This window comes from Procambarus clarkii, chromosome 75, assembly GCF_040958095.1.
Source record: "Procambarus clarkii isolate CNS0578487 chromosome 75, FALCON_Pclarkii_2.0, whole genome shotgun sequence".
Taxonomy (NCBI): domain Eukaryota; kingdom Metazoa; phylum Arthropoda; class Malacostraca; order Decapoda; family Cambaridae; genus Procambarus; species Procambarus clarkii.
This window is the reverse complement of record NC_091224.1, coordinates 16,242,190-16,257,825: the sequence shown is the minus strand read 5'-3', so window position 1 is coordinate 16,257,825 and position 15,636 is coordinate 16,242,190. Positions and strand designations below refer to the sequence as shown.

The window sequence follows — 15,636 nt, the reverse complement described above, 5'->3', positions numbered from 1 at the left end:
ACACGTAAAACCGCTCTAATCCAGCTGAAACGTCGATATATGCAATAAAAACAGAACTTCTCCCGTTTCAATATCTTACTCAGTATTTTAACGAGAAACAAATAGTTGATTGAAAATGAAGTGTTTAAGGTTAATTTCTGATCAATTATGTATTTGCGTCATATTTATCGTATGTATATTGAATTAATAACAATAAACTTAAAATTCACAAAAACGTGGAAAAACAGCAAAATATTGCCTAATTCGATGATATTTTGTTTAAATCACATAAAGGAAAAGAGTATGATAAACGTGAAAATATTGCTAAATTTAATGATTTTTCGTACGAAACAAAATGCAAGAAAACGTGCTTAAAATGCAATATTATGCGAAATTCTGAGATTTGAAGCCCAAATCACGTATCGTGATACTACAAGAAATAGTATCGAAATATTGGTAAAAATGAATATATTTACGTAATATCAATTTACATGAAAAACGTGAAAAAAGTCACTATTATACCAAATTTGAGGATTTTAACTTCGAATCATAAAGCGAGGTTTCGTAATATTTAGATCCAAGAAAAGACATGACAATGTTGTTACCAATACAAATGATGAAAATCAATGTGTTTTCATTTGAATTAACTAAAATGTTCCTGATTTTCCGTTTATATTACCGATGGAAGATGTACACGTAAAACCGCTCTAATCCAGCTGAAACGTCGAAATATGCAATAAAAACAGAACTTCTCCCCTTTTCAATATCTTACTCAGTATTTTAACGAGAAACAAATAGATGATTGAAAATGAAGTGTTTAAGGTTCATTTCTAATCACTTCTAATCATTTCTAAAATTCTAATCAATATTTATCGTATATTTAATGAATTAATACCAATAAACTGAAAATTTACAAAAACGTGGAAAAACGGCAAAATATTGCCTAATTCGATGATATTTTGTTTAAATCACATAAAGGAAAAGAGGATTGATAAACTTCAAAATATTGCTAAATTCGACGATTTTTAGTATAAAACAAAATGCAAGAAACTTGCTTAAAAATGCAAAATTTGCGAAATTCTGAGATATGAAGGCCAAATCACATATCGTGAGAAAACATGAAGTAGAATCGAAATATTGGTAAAAACGAATATATTTACGTAAAATCACACTACATGAAAAACGTGAAAAAAGTCACTATTATACCATATTTGAGGATTTTAACTTCAAATCATAAAGCGAGGTTTCGTATTATTTAGATCCAAGAAAAGAGATATGACAATGCGAAAAGCATTTTATGCTTCCAATCCAAATGATAAAAATAAATGTGTTTTCATTAGAATTAACTAAAATGTTCCTGATTTTCCGTTTATATTGCCGATAGAAGATGTACACGTAAAACCGCTCTAATCCAGCTGAAACGTCGATATATGCAATAAAAACAGAACTTCTCCCGTTTCAATATCTTACTCAGTATTTTAACGAGAAGCAAATAGTTGATTGAAAATGAAGTGTTTAAGGTAATTTCTAATCAATTATGTGTTTGCGTCATATTTATCGTATATATATTGAATTAATAACAATATACTGAAAATTCACAAAAACGTGGAAAAACAGCAAAATATTGACTAATTCGATTATATTTTGTTCAAATCACATAAAGGAAGAGAGTATGATAAACGTGAAAATATTGCTAAATTTAATGAATTTTCGTACGAAACAAAATGCAAGAAAACGTGCTTAAAATGCAATATTATGCGAAATTCTGAGATTTGAAGCCCAAATCACGTATCGTGATACTACAAGAAATAGTATCGAAATATTGGTAAAAATGAATATATTTACGTAATATCAAACTACATGAAAAACGTGAAAAAAGTCACTATTATACCAAATTTGAGGATTTTAACTTCAATCATAAAGCGAGGTTTCGTAATATTTAGATGCAAGAAAAGACATGACAATGTTGTTTCCAATACAAATGATGAAAATCAATGTGTTTTCATTTGAATTAACTAAAATGTTTCTGATTTTCCGTTTATATTACCGATGGAAGATGTACACGTAAAACCGCTCTAATCCAGCTGAAACGTCGATATATGCAATAAAAACAGAACTTCTCCCCTTTTCAATATCTTACTCAGCATTTTAACGAGAAACAAATAGATGATTGAAAATGAAGTGTTTAAGGTTAATTTCTAATCATTTCTAATCATTTCTAAAATTCTAATCAATATTTATCGTATATTTAATGAATTAATACCAATAAACTGAAAATTTACAAAAACGTGGAAAAACGGCAAAATATGGCCTAATTCGATGATATTTTGTTTAAATCACATAGAGGAAAAGAGTATTGATAAACGTCAAAATATTGCTAAATTCGACGATTTTTTGTCGAAAAACTGTGGCTACTGTTTTTGTGGCTCGTTGTGGCTCGTTTTTGTGGCTACTGTTTACTGTGGTTCGTTTCCCCTCTTGTAGGTGTAATACTGGTCCAAGGTCTCCATCTTGTCGTCAGTCGGAGGAGAAGGCTCGCTAGGGGCTCAATCTGCCTGACTAGGAGAGTGACCCAATAAGCTTAGTAAATATACTGGATGATCCAGAATTTAGTTAGGGGAAAATACTGTCCCAAGAACACCACCCTCAGACCAACCTTCATAGGGAGAGGTTAGTGGCTTGTTCACTCAGATATTGTTATGGGGGAGAGAGGGAGGAGGGAGAAAGAAGGGAGAGGGGAGAGAGAGGGGAGAATGAGGGGGAGAGAGGGAAAAAGAGGGAGAAAGAGGGAGAAAGAGGGGAGGGAGGGAGAAAGAGGGGAGGGAGAAAGAGGGGGGAGAGGAGGCAGAAAGAGGGAAGAAAGAGGGTAGAGAGGGGAAAGAAAGACAACACCTTCTATATACATTAATGAAAACAATATTTTTTTTCATGGGAAGGGCGAGGGGGCAGATTAGGGAGAAGGGGGTGAGGGGGGGGGAAGGGAGGTGAGGAAAATGGAGGAGATGAAAGTTAAGAGAGAGAGGGAGGGAGGTAGATAATAAACAGGGAGAGAGGAAGGTTAGGAAGGGGTTGGAGGGGGAGGGAAGACGAGGGAGGGAGAGGATGTGAAGAGAAGGGAAATGAAGTGTTGAGGATGGTCGAGTGTAGTGTTGATGGTCGAGTGTAGTGTTGAGGATGGTCGAGTGTTGCGTTGAGGATGGTTGAGTGTAGTGTTGAGGATGGTTGTGTGTAGTGTTGAGGATGGTTGAGTGTAGTGTTGATGATGGTTGAGTGTAGTGTTGATGATGGTTGTGTGTAGTGTTGATGATGGTTGAGTGTAGTGTTGATGATGGTCGAGTGTAGTGTTGAGGATGGTCGAGTGTAGTGTTGATGGTCGAGTGTAGTGTTGAGGATGGTTGAGTGTAGTGTTGATGATGGTTGAGTGTAGTGTTGAGGATGGTTGTGTGTAGTGTTGATGATGGTTGAGTGTAGTGTTGATGATGGTCGAGTGTAGTGTTGATGGTCGAGTGTAGTGTTGAGGATGGTCGAGTGTAGTGTTGAGGATGGTTGAGTGTAGTGTTGATGGTCGAGTGTAGTGTTGAGAATGGTCGAGTGTAGCGTTGAGGATGGTCGAGTGTAGTGTTGAGGATGGTCGAGTGTAGTGTTGAGGATGGTCGAGTGTAGTGTTGAGGATGGTCGAGTGTAGTGTTGAGGATGGTCGAGTGTAGTGTTGAGGATGGTCGAGTGTAGTATGCAGGATGGTCTTATCCCAGATAGTGTGGAAGGTTGCAGGTTATGTGGTTAAGATAGTTACAGTGCTGAAGATAGTGAGTAGTGAAGATGTCACCCGAACTATCCTGGTTAACCCCTTTGAGTGTGTGTGTGTGTGTGTGTGTGTGTGTGTGTGTGTGTGTGTGTGTGTGTGTGTGTGTGTGTGTGTGTGTGTGTGTGTGTGTGTGTGTGTGTGTGTGTACTCACATATTTGTACTCACGTATTTGTGCTTGCAGGATCGAGCATTGACTCTTGGATCCCGCCTTTCCGGCTATCGGTTGTTTACAGCAATGACTCCTGTCCCATTTCCTTATCATACCTAGTTTTAAAAGTATGAATAGTATTTGCTTCCACAACCTGTTCCCCAAGTGCATTCCATTTTTCCACTACTCTCGCGCTAAAAGAAAACTTCCTAACATCTCTGTGACTCATCTGAGTTTCCAGTTTCCAGCCATGTCCCCTCGTTCTGTTATTATTACGTGTGAACATTTCATCTATTTCCACTTTGTCAATTCCTCTGAGTATTTTATATGTCCCTATCATATCTCCTCTCTCCCTTCTTTTCTCTAGTGTCGTAAGGTTCAGTTCCTTCAGACGCTCTTCATATCCCATCCCTCGTAACTCTGGGACAAGCCTCGTCGCAAATCTCTGAACCTTCTCCAGTTTCTTTGTGTTTCTTCACGTGGGGGCTCCATGATGGCGCGGCATACTCTAAGACGGGTCTCACGTAGGCAGTGTAAAGCGCCCTAAATGCCTCCTCATTTAGGTTTCTGAATGAAGTTCTAATTTTCGCCAGTGTAGAGTACGCTGCTGTCGTTATCCTATTTATATGTGCCTCAGGAGTTAGATTAGGTGTCACATCCACTCCCAGGTCTCTTTCTCGAATCGTTACAGGTAGGCTGTTCCCCTTCATTGTGTACTGTCCCTTTGGTCTCCTATCACCTGATTCCATTTCCATAACTTTACATTTACTGGTGTTAAACTCCAGTAACCATTTCCCTGACCATCTCTGCAACCTGTTTAAGTCCTCTTGGAGGATCCTACAATCCTCGTCTGTCACTACTCTTCTCATTAATTTTGCGTCATCCGCAAACATTGACATGTATGATTCCACTCCTGTAAACATATCATTTACGTAAATTAGAAAGAGGATTGGTCCCAGCACCGATCCTTGAGGTACTCCACTTGTTACTGTTCGCCAGTCCGACTTCTCGCCCCTTACCATTACCCTCTGGCTCCTTCCTGTTAGGTAGTTCTTCACCCATACTAGGGCCTTTCCGCTTACTCCTGCCTGCCTCTCAAGTTTGTATAGCAGTCTCATGTGCGGTACTGTATCAAAGGCCTTTTGGCAGTCAAGAAATATGCAGTCTGCCCAGCCTTCTCTGTCCTGCCTTATATTATAGACTCGTGGGTTGGTTGGTGTTGTCGTCGTTGATCCTTCTCTACGGACAACCCAACCCACAACTCGGTAGAGTGCTTATACTAGGAGATCACCCTTGGCGCTTCTGGCTCTTGGAGAGGGGCTCAACGTCACACGTTTAGGGGATGCGGCTCCAACATTTAGCCTCGTTGTCACGTGCACACACCCACTCGAGCCGCTGTGACTCCCCACTCTCTCCTTAGGTGATATGATCTCCTCAATCCCCTTTTTGACTTATTAGTATTACCTTTTACCCTGTCCACGGCAGTGGTTCTTGGTTCTTTCTCTCTCTCTCTCCTTCTTTACTACCTCCTGGGAAGCCTCACTAGGACAAGGGCAAACACCAGCAAATTGGGATTCATTTACTGGACAAAGCACATACACGATACATACACACATATAATAATAATGAATCCTATACTCTATAATATCACAATCAGGTTGCATTCCAATACCATCAGAACTCTATTATCAGCTTATCAAGTGGTATCCTCTCTCCTGGTTCACCACCTGATACTATTAACCTCCTCAAGTTGGTCAAGCCTACATACACTGTTGCCCCATCAGCAAGATAATATATATATAGAAAATCAGCATTTGAATGCAATCACATATATCAGTATAAATGTTCATTGATACACAACAATGATCCATCAATCACTGTCAGTCCTGGAACGCATACATCCGTAGGTAATCCAGCCTACGACTGTAACTCTAAACTTCAGTATAAAACACTCCTTGACATAAGAATGCAAACAGTCACTCACCTCTCACTGCGTCTTGCACGCTACTGACAACCAAACACTATCAACTCCCTACTAGTAATCCACCAGAACTTCCCCTTCCACCTCTGGAAGTTCACAACCCTAATATCCTTAGGTTCTTCCGGGCTTCACTACCAGGATCCTCTGCAGCTCCTCCCGGCTGCTATCATGAAGTTTCCTTGTGCAACTACGGTGCTTCACCCTTCTGTTAGGTTCTTCCACAGCTCTCTTGGCTGCTACACCACCTCTACAGAAGCACGTGACACTCCTCTTCACTGCTGCTTCTCCTCACAGCTCAAGGTCCTCTGCTCCACTACCTTGGAGTCTCATCAGCTACATCATCTGCTGGCTTCGAAGTTCTCAGCAACTTCTTCCCCAAAGACAAACCTGCAACCCATCGACGTTCCAATAAAATGTTCCCCTTTAACACATAAACAAAAATAACCACACAATATGCTTGCCTCAAACCTCTATCTGTCCTCTACATACAGTGAGAGTGGACTCCCCCGTTTTGGGCGGGTCCATACTCCACCTCGCCTGGCGGCGGTCCTCACTCGCTGGGAGGGTCTTCCTCCATCCTGAGCCAGGCTCCCTCAGTCGTCCGCCAGCGCTCAGAGAGGACGGACGTCGCTCCGTGTTCCTCCCTCTTCACTCTCCTATTTCAGGCTTTCTGCCTTATTAAAACATGTCTAACTTATAAATAAACATCGCTACTGTCGCTGGGCACACGACCAAACTACAAGCGATCACTATGAACTGGCGTATATCGTGCTTACCACAGATTAACTGATCGAGGGCGCTTTTCCTCTGACGGCGTCTGGTCAGGGCGCTCCACACAGACCACAATAATGCTTCTGGGCGATTTAATATCTGCTCGTCGACCAGGACTTGAGACCACAACGTTCCCAGCTCGATTCCACAGCTGGTACGTCCGCACACTTCTCTTCTCTTCGAGATATATCACTAGGGGTTCCCTTCTGGCGGGAGCTCAAACGGAGCGCGGCTTCCCCCTGCGATGTCTGGCACTCAAGTGAGGTCAAGGTCCTCCGGAAGCGAGCCTCACGCCTCCAGCAAAATGTCCACATCTCCTAGCCAGTCATTTATCTGTTTTCTTCTTCATTGCCCATGATCTCAAACTGTTATACATATCCAACCAGCCATTTTACCTATGCGTTATCACTTCAATATTCGCTAGACCTTCTAATCAGGTCAGGCTTGACGAATAACTCTCAAGGAGGGAGACTCGTTTCTCCTGTAGGCTGAGATCATAACACTCCCCTCCCCTTATTTTTGAGAGTTATTCTAGTGGCAAAGCTCGGGATAATACATCCGCCACCACACTGTCTCGTTCTTCACCCCATATACTCTCTTAGGAGTCTACAATTAATTCGTTGCACCTTGCAACATCTGGCTCACAACTCTCCAGAAATATGATCTTCTCACAAACGATTTGACTTCTCTGACACCTCTTAGCTAGGCTGTCCTCCTTGGACGCCTGTACTCCATCGGTCCACTCTACTTACTGTCTCCACCCTCCGTTTCCTCGTCTTCTTCTCTTCACGTCCAGAGTCAGACATCTACTGTCTGTACCTCCTCTGTCGTCTTCACACTTCCATCTACTGCCGTTATACTTTCGTCTCCTGTCATCATACTTCACTCCCTCGTCTTCACCGACTATCCTCCCTTTCGTCTCATTTATCCGAGACCTCATCCTGTTTGACTTACATCGAGTCCTCGGCTTTCTTCTATTCCTCCATGCTTGCATCATCATCTTCTTCCTGTACTTCTCACCTCTATACAACTCCATTTCTTCTCCTTCAACTCTTCTTCGTTCCCTAAAAGTTTCTTCGGGCACTGTACTACAACCAACAGCACTCGACCGTACATGTCGCTTTACCTCTCCTAGAGTGCTCGTAAGCATCTCTCCACACATACTGTCTCTTCTCCTTTCACTTTCTCGGTTACTACTCTTCTTCACTATCTTTTCTTCAGGTTTTCTGTGAAACATGTCAACTCCTGACACCTCAAACAACTTAACTCTACTATCCAGATGCCTCTGTGCTCGTGGACAACTTGACGTTCTACTTCCGTCCTCAGTCTGTCCACATCTTTCCTCATTCCTACTCAGCACAGTTGCATTCACCTTCCGACCCTTAATTTCAGCAGTCTGGGCTTTACTCAGGTCAACTCTCTCCACAGTATTCTTCTTCGGCTGGGCCATCTTCACTTTTGACCTCACCGAGACTTCATTTTTCTGGGCTGGACCTTCATCAAACAGCCATGCTATATCTACATCAATATCTTCTACCGGTTTAATTGACACTGTCTCATCTTCTCCAGCGTCTTCCTTGTCGGCCACCTCTGCCTTCGTCCTTACCGAGACAGGGTTTTCAATGGCTTGGCGGTCTCCTGACTCATCTCCTCGGATGTCAGTCAGGTTCACACTCTCAGGTGTCCCACCCGTGCAGTGGCCTTCTGGGCACTCCTCTGGCACAGTCTCCGCCATGACTCTTGTCAACACCTTTGTCCCACACAAGTCATTCCCTAGGATCACTTGGACTCCTGGAATAGGTATGTCGGGGCACACTCCCAACATCACCTCTGCCGACACATATTCCGACCTTAGCTGGACAGTACAAACGGGCATGTCACTCTCCGACAATAACCCATATACTTTCATCTTCCCACTGCCAGCTAACCGTCGATCATTCCCAACCAGGCTTCTCGCAATCAAGCTCTGATTAGCTCCGGTATCTCTTAAGATACCAACTTCTACCTCAGGTTGGCCTCCTATACTGATCCAACCTTTGCTCATGAACGGCCTATACCTCTCGTTCACTAAGTTCGCTCTCTGTGGTTTGTCTCGGAACACATTAGTATATTTACCTCGGGGGTCACACATGGCCAGGGTCACAACTCTCTTGCCCTGCCGACAATCTCGCATCACGTGACCCAATCCGTTACATTGGTAACATCTCATCTGTGAAAAATCTCTCCTATAGGTACCAGAGTAGCTCTGACTCTGCCCACTCGTATTGGAGTTCCTCGGGCCAGACGTACTACTCGCACTCTGTGGAGCTTTACTGGACTCTTGATTCCCTGGATAACGATTAGTTTCTCGTTTGGCTCCTCCATCTTCACTTTCAGACGAAGTGCGCGACCTACTCTTCTGAGTTTTAGGGTACTTACTTTTATCTGCCCATTTATCAAAATTTTTCTCACCCCAGACTCTTCTGGGTCTTTCATAATTTCTTCCTCCCCAGACTCCACTGGGTCTGCTATTGCTGCGTCTCGCCTCGCTTCTCACTCTGTTCTCCCTCAAGCTATTGTACGCTTCAGTAATCATATCCGCCCTATCTGCGGCATCTTTCACCTCCATTATCCCTGCTTCTTGGATCTTGAACTTTGTTTCGGGATGCATCATCTCCAAGAACTTCTCCATGACCATCAGTTGCTTCAGGTCAGCGTAAGATCCAACTCCAGCAGCCTCAATCCACTTCTGGAATCGTCTTTCCAGATCTCTTGCTGTCTCAGCAAACGTACATGCTCCAACTTTGATCATTTCTCTGAAGCGCTTCCTATAAGCCTCTGAGGTTAACTGAAACGAGCGCAATATGCTGCTCTTTACTGTGGCGTAATCCTGGCACTCTTCCAGTGACAATTGGGTGTACGCCTCCCTGGCAGCACCGGTCAATCTTAACTGGACCAGCTGGGCCCATTCCTCCTGTGGCCACTCCTTGATACTGGCTACTTTCTCAAAATGCTCGAAGAAGCTCTCTGCCTCTTCGGGCACAAACAAGGGAATGTCCTTCTCCCTAACCCTAACATCTGGTGGGTGTGATACCTGGGTGGTGCTCTCTGGCAACCCATGTTCAATCCTTTGTTCAGCCAAGGTTCTATTCGCTTCTATCTGCATTTGTTTTGTTCTCTCTTTTTCTTTTTCGACCTGGGCTTTTTCTTTTTCGACCTCTAGTCTTGCTTTCTCTTTTTCTTTCTCCACCTCTAGTCTTGCTTTCTCTTTTTCTATTTCCAGTCTGGTTTTCTCTTTCTCCTTCTCGGCTTCATTTTTCATCTGGAGTTCCAATCTCATCTTTTCCAGCTGGAACTGTCTCTCCTCACGCTGTTGTTGGATCTGGAGCTCTAACTGGAATCTCTCCAAGCTCCTATTTCGGCTATTCCTACTGCTGCGGCTACTCTTGCTGCTCCTACTCGATCCCTGGGATCTCACTTCATCCTGCCCATCATCCTCCTTTCCACTTTCAGCTCCTTTTTGGGCTCCTTGCTCTGCCGCTTCATTTTTGGCTCTTAACTGTCTAAGGATCTCATCCTTCATCCCAGCTACTTTAGATGCTTTCAACCTGATGCCACATTTTTCTGCTATTTGTTTCAATTGATCCCTCGTGCAACCTTCCAAGTCCTCAGGCTTGCCTGACTCCACAAACGCTTGCACCTTATCCATCTTGTCCTGTGAGTCTTCCCAAGAGAGAGAGTATACACCTGCGGTCACACAGTTTATCTATTTCAGCAAGGGTGTACAAATCCACTCTTGGACAGGGTGTGGGTGTGTCAGTTCACTCTCCCGGACACAGGCCCCCAATTTATTATAGACTCGTGGGTTGGTTGGTGTTGTCGTCGTTGATCCTTCTCTACGGACAACCCAACCCACAACTCGGTAGAGTGCTTATACTAGGAGATCACCCTTGGCGCTTCTGGCTCTTGGAGAGGGGCTCAACGTCACACGTTTAGGGGATGCGGCTCCAACATTTAGCCTCGTTGTCACGTGCACACACCCACTCGAGCCGCTGTGACTCCCCACTCTCTCCTTAGGTGATATGATCTCCTCAATCCCCTTTTTGACTTATTAGTATTACCTTTTACCCTGTCCACGGCAGTGGTTCTTGGTTCTTTCTCTCTCTCTCTCCTTCTTTACTACCTCCTGGGAAGCCTCACTAGGACAAGGGCAAACACCAGCAAATTGGGATACATTTACTGGACAAAGCACATACACGATACATACACACATATAATAATAATGAATCCTATACTCTATAATATCACAATCAGGTTGCATTCCAATACCATCAGAACTCTATTATCAGCTTATCAAGTGGTATCCTCTCTCCTGGTTCACCACCTGATACTATTAACCTCCTCAAGTTGGTCAAGCCTACATACACTGTTGCCCCATCAGCAAGATAATATATATATAGAAAATCAGCATTTGAATGCAATCACATATATCAGTATAAATGTTCATTGATACACAACAATGATCCATCAATCACTGTCAGTCCTGGAACGCATACATCCGTAGGTAATCCAGCCTACGACTGTAACTCTAAACTTCAGTATAAAACACTCCTTGACATAAGAATGCAAACAGTCACTCACCTCTCACTGCGTCTTGCACGCTACTGACAACCAAACACTATCAACTCCCTACTAGTAATCCACCAGAACTTCCCCTTCCACCTCTGGAAGTTCACAACCCTAATATCCTTAGGTTCTTCCGGGCTTCACTACCAGGATCCTCTGCAGCTCCTCCCGGCTGCTATCATGAAGTTTCCTTGTGCAACTACGGTGCTTCACCCTTCTGTTAGGTTCTTCCACAGCTCTCTTGGCTGCTACACCACCTCTACAGAAGCACGTGACACTCCTCTTCACTGCTGCTTCTCCTCACAGCTCAAGGTCCTCTGCTCCACTACCTTGGAGTCTCATCAGCTACATCATCTGCTGGCTTCGAAGTTCTCAGCAACTTCTTCCCCAAAGACAAACCTGCAACCCATCGACGTTCCAATAAAATGTTCCCCTTTAACACATAAACAAAAATAACCACACAATATGCTTGCCTCAAACCTCTATCTGTCCTCTACATACAGTGAGAGTGGACTCCCCCGTTTTGGGCGGGTCCATACTCCACCTCGCCTGGCGGCGGTCCTCACTCGCTGGGAGGGTCTTCCTCCATCCTGAGCCAGGCTCTCTCAGTCGTCCGCCAGCGCTCAGAGAGGACGGACGTCGCTCCGTGTTCCTCCCTCTTCACTCTCCTATTTCAGGCTTTCTGCCTTATTAAAACATGTCTAACTTATAAATAAACATCGCTACTGTCGCTGGGCACACGACCAAACTACAAGCGATCACTATGAACTGGCGTATATCGTGCTTACCACAGATTAACTGATCGAGGGCGCTTTTCCTCTGACGGCGTCTGGTCAGGGCGCTCCACACAGACCACAATAATGCTTCTGGGCGATTTAATATCTGCTCGTCGACCAGGACTTGAGACCACAACGTTCCCAGCTCGATTCCACAGCTGGTACGTCCGCACACTTCTCTTCTCTTCGAGATATATCACTAGGGGTTCCCTTCTGGCGGGAGCTCAAACGGAGCGCGGCTTCCCCCTGCGATGTCTGGCACTCAAGTGAGGTCAAGGTCCTCCGGAAGCGAGCCTCACGCCTCCAGCAAAATGTCCACATCTCCTAGCCAGTCATTTATCTGTTTTCTTCTTCATTGCCCATGATCTCAAACTGTTATACATATCCAACCAGCCATTTTACCTATGCGTTATCACTTCAATATTCGCTAGACCTTCTAATCAGGTCAGGCTTGACGAATAACTCTCAAGGAGGGAGACTCGTTTCTCCTGTAGGCTGAGATCATAACACTTATCCTTGTTACTTTATCATAGAATTCTAAAAGGTTTGTTAGGCATGATTTTCCTGTCCAGAACCCATGTTGGTGCTTGTTTACAAACCCAATGCTCTCCAGGTGCTCAACAAGTCTTAGCCTAATTATTCTTTCAAGTATTTTGCAGGGGATGCTTGTCAGTGATACGGGTCTGTAGTTAAATGCCTCCTGCCTATCACCTTTCTTGAAAATCGGTACGACATTTGCCTCCTTCCAGCAACTGGGCAATTCTCCCGACATAAGTGACTCATTAAAGATCATTGCCAGAGGCACGCTGAGAGCCTGCGCTGCCTCTTTAAGTATCCACGGTGATACGTTGTCTGGTCCAACAGCTTTATTTGCATCCAGTGTTGTCAACTGTTTCATTACCTCCTCTGCTGTCACCTCTATATCTGATAATCTTTCATCTAGGTTAATCGCTTCTAACAATGGGAGCTGCTCAGGCTCGGTTGTGAACACTCCATGGAATTTTGCATTCAGTACCTCGCAGATTTCCTTGTCACTTTCTGTATATGCCCCTTCTGTTTTCCTCAATCTTGTCAATTGGTCATTTACCGACATCTTCCTTCTTATATGGCTATGTAGTAATTTAGGTTGTTTTTTCGCTTTGACTGCAATATCATTCTCATAATTTCTTTCCGACACTCGTCTTATGTTAATGTAATCATTCCTAGCTCTGTTACATCTAATCCTGTTGTCCTCTGTCCTTTGTCTTCTGTACTTCCTCCACTCCCTCCTGCTTCTCACCTTTGCTTCCTGACACTGTCTATTAAACCATGGGTTATTATATTCCCTCCTGCTTTTTTCCTTTATTGTTGGAATAAATCTCTCTTCAGCCTCCTTGCATTTCAATATGACTTGGTTCATCATACTTTGCACTGTTTTTCCTCTAAGTTCTTCCTTCCACTGCACTTCTCCCAGGTAGTCCCTTATCCTTCTGTAGTCCCCTTTTCTGTAATCAAGTCTCCTTTCCCGGACCTCTTGTCCTTTGGTCACAATTTTAAGCTCCATCATGTAGTCAAAGACTAGGACACAATGGTCACTGGCTCCTAGTGGTATTTCATGTTCCACCTGCTCGATGTCTTCTACATTCTGGGTGAAAATGAGATCTAAGAGGCTGCGCGTATCCCCTCCTCTTTCCCTAGTATCTTCCTTCACATGCTGTGTTAGGAAATTCCTGTCAATAACGTCTACCAGCTTCGCTCCCCAGGTCTCCTCCCCGCCATGGGGATTCCTCGTTTCCCAATCTATCTCTCCATGATTTAGGTCCCCCATGACCAGCAACTTCGCTCTCATTCTATGCTCTATAGTTGCTGCCCTTTGTGTGTGTGTGTGTGTGTGTGTGTGTATTATACTATATTCCTGTTAAAAGTCACGCCCGTCCTCATAAATAAAGTCCAGAGTTCATTCCATGCACCCGGCAAACACCCTTTTTATGAAAGGAAAACGGTTTACACACGACTCACAACTGATGACATCCGAACACTTCCGGAACAAGTGCTTCGCTTACGAATTTTGTTCGAACCACAACGCTGTAAATGCTTCACCCACGTACTACAAATACAAATAATCGCCAACACAACCTAAACACCTAACCTAACTAATGCCTAAATATGCACAGTAAGCCAATATACTAAATGGTAATTTATATATAAGAAAATTCCCATTTTGAATGAACAGCTTGTTAAAATTATTGAATGCGTCTTTGGGGTCGACCACTGGATGGAATGGACTTGAGAGGACGGGTTGTTCAGGCTGTGATCCTGTTCTATTATCTGTTTCTCATTTACTAAGAAAAAAGCTTAAAAGATCCAAATATGTTATATATTAAGGAGCGTGAAGCACCTATCCGATTCCTTCAAGATACCAACTTTTCCGGGCATCCTAAAATAGTTAGAACTTGTAAAAACTTGTTTTTACTTCTAGAAATATTAATATGAAAATCAATATCAAATACTGACAAGTTTTTTGTTCCTGTCAGAGTTGTGGAAAATGTGAATAACGCGTCGACAGATGTCGCTGGTGAATAGGATCCTCTATGGATCGTCTGTATAGGGGATTCGAAACTGTTTATGTTAACTAAACCCATATTTGATTTCCCCTACACATGGCGTTGTGATTATTGGGGCTCTGACCAGGCCTCGTGGTTGGCGGTCTGGTCATATAAACTGTTAGACGCCGCGACTTGCATTATAATCCATCCTTCCAAGCAATTTGTGAATTCTTGATTTTGCCAAATAAAATGAAATGAAATGTGTAATTAGACTTAGATGCTTAGGTTAGGTTAGGTTCTGTTCGCAATTCTGTGTGTTTGTGGTCCATGGAGTGAGGCATTCGCAGAGTTGCAATTTGAATAAAGGACATCAGAGAAGTAAGTAATTATCAAAAGAAGGCACCAAACCAGGAAGGCTATGTAGCACCATCAAATGCACAGAATTATCAAAGGGCTCTAAATATCATCAAGGATACCAATACGAGAACAAAAACGCATAAGGCGAACGATATCAAAAGTATCCGAGTCACCAAGAATTCTACTGAGGGACAAGTGACCGCGAGGGGCGGTCGGAAAGCAAGACACACGCTCGTCCTGGAAGTCAGGACATTCAAGAAGGACATGCACGACCGTAAGAGGGACAATGCAACTAGGACAATAAGGTGCAGGGCGGCGCTCCATCAAGTGACCATGGGTTAAGCGAGTATGGCCAATGCGCAACGTTGCCAGAGCTGTTTCCCATCGCCGGTTACGGTGGTAGGAGGACGGCCACGAGGAAACACAATATTTAAGAGTACGTGGTTTGTTACCAGTAACAGACGACCAAGAAGCCTGTCAACGGGAAAGGACGGAGGAATGGATAACCGGGTAAAAGTCGGAATATGGAATACCTTTATGAGAGATGGGACAAGAGTGGACAGCTTCCTTGGCGGCAGCATCCACACGCTCATTGAAAGACACACCAATATGGCTGGGAACCCAACAAAACTCAACCGACTTAAATTTACTGTGAACAAGAAACAGCCAATGTCGGATCTCGACAACT

General features: G+C 43.6%; 1 protein-coding gene and 1 long non-coding RNA gene across 2 annotated transcripts; both read right to left on the bottom strand.

Moving 5' to 3' along the window:
- Window positions 1–5,563: 5,563 nt before the first annotated feature.
- On the bottom strand, window positions 5,564–10,699 carry LOC138356879 (uncharacterized). The gene is made up of 2 exons (XM_069313233.1): window positions 6,691–10,699; window positions 5,564–6,301 (listed from the first exon to the last, which is right to left on the bottom strand). Exon 1 carries the CDS (start codon window positions 10,371–10,373, stop codon window positions 7,434–7,436), a length of 2,940 nt encoding a protein of 979 aa, XP_069169334.1. The 5' UTR covers window positions 10,374–10,699; the 3' UTR covers window positions 5,564–6,301; window positions 6,691–7,433.
- Window positions 10,700–10,886: 187 nt separating this feature from the next.
- On the bottom strand, window positions 10,887–12,505 carry LOC138356880 (uncharacterized). The gene is made up of 2 exons (XR_011224663.1): window positions 12,079–12,505; window positions 10,887–11,689 (listed from the first exon to the last, which is right to left on the bottom strand). It is a non-coding gene; the product is annotated as an uncharacterized lncRNA (long non-coding RNA).
- Between the last annotated feature and the right edge of the window lie 3,131 nt (window positions 12,506–15,636).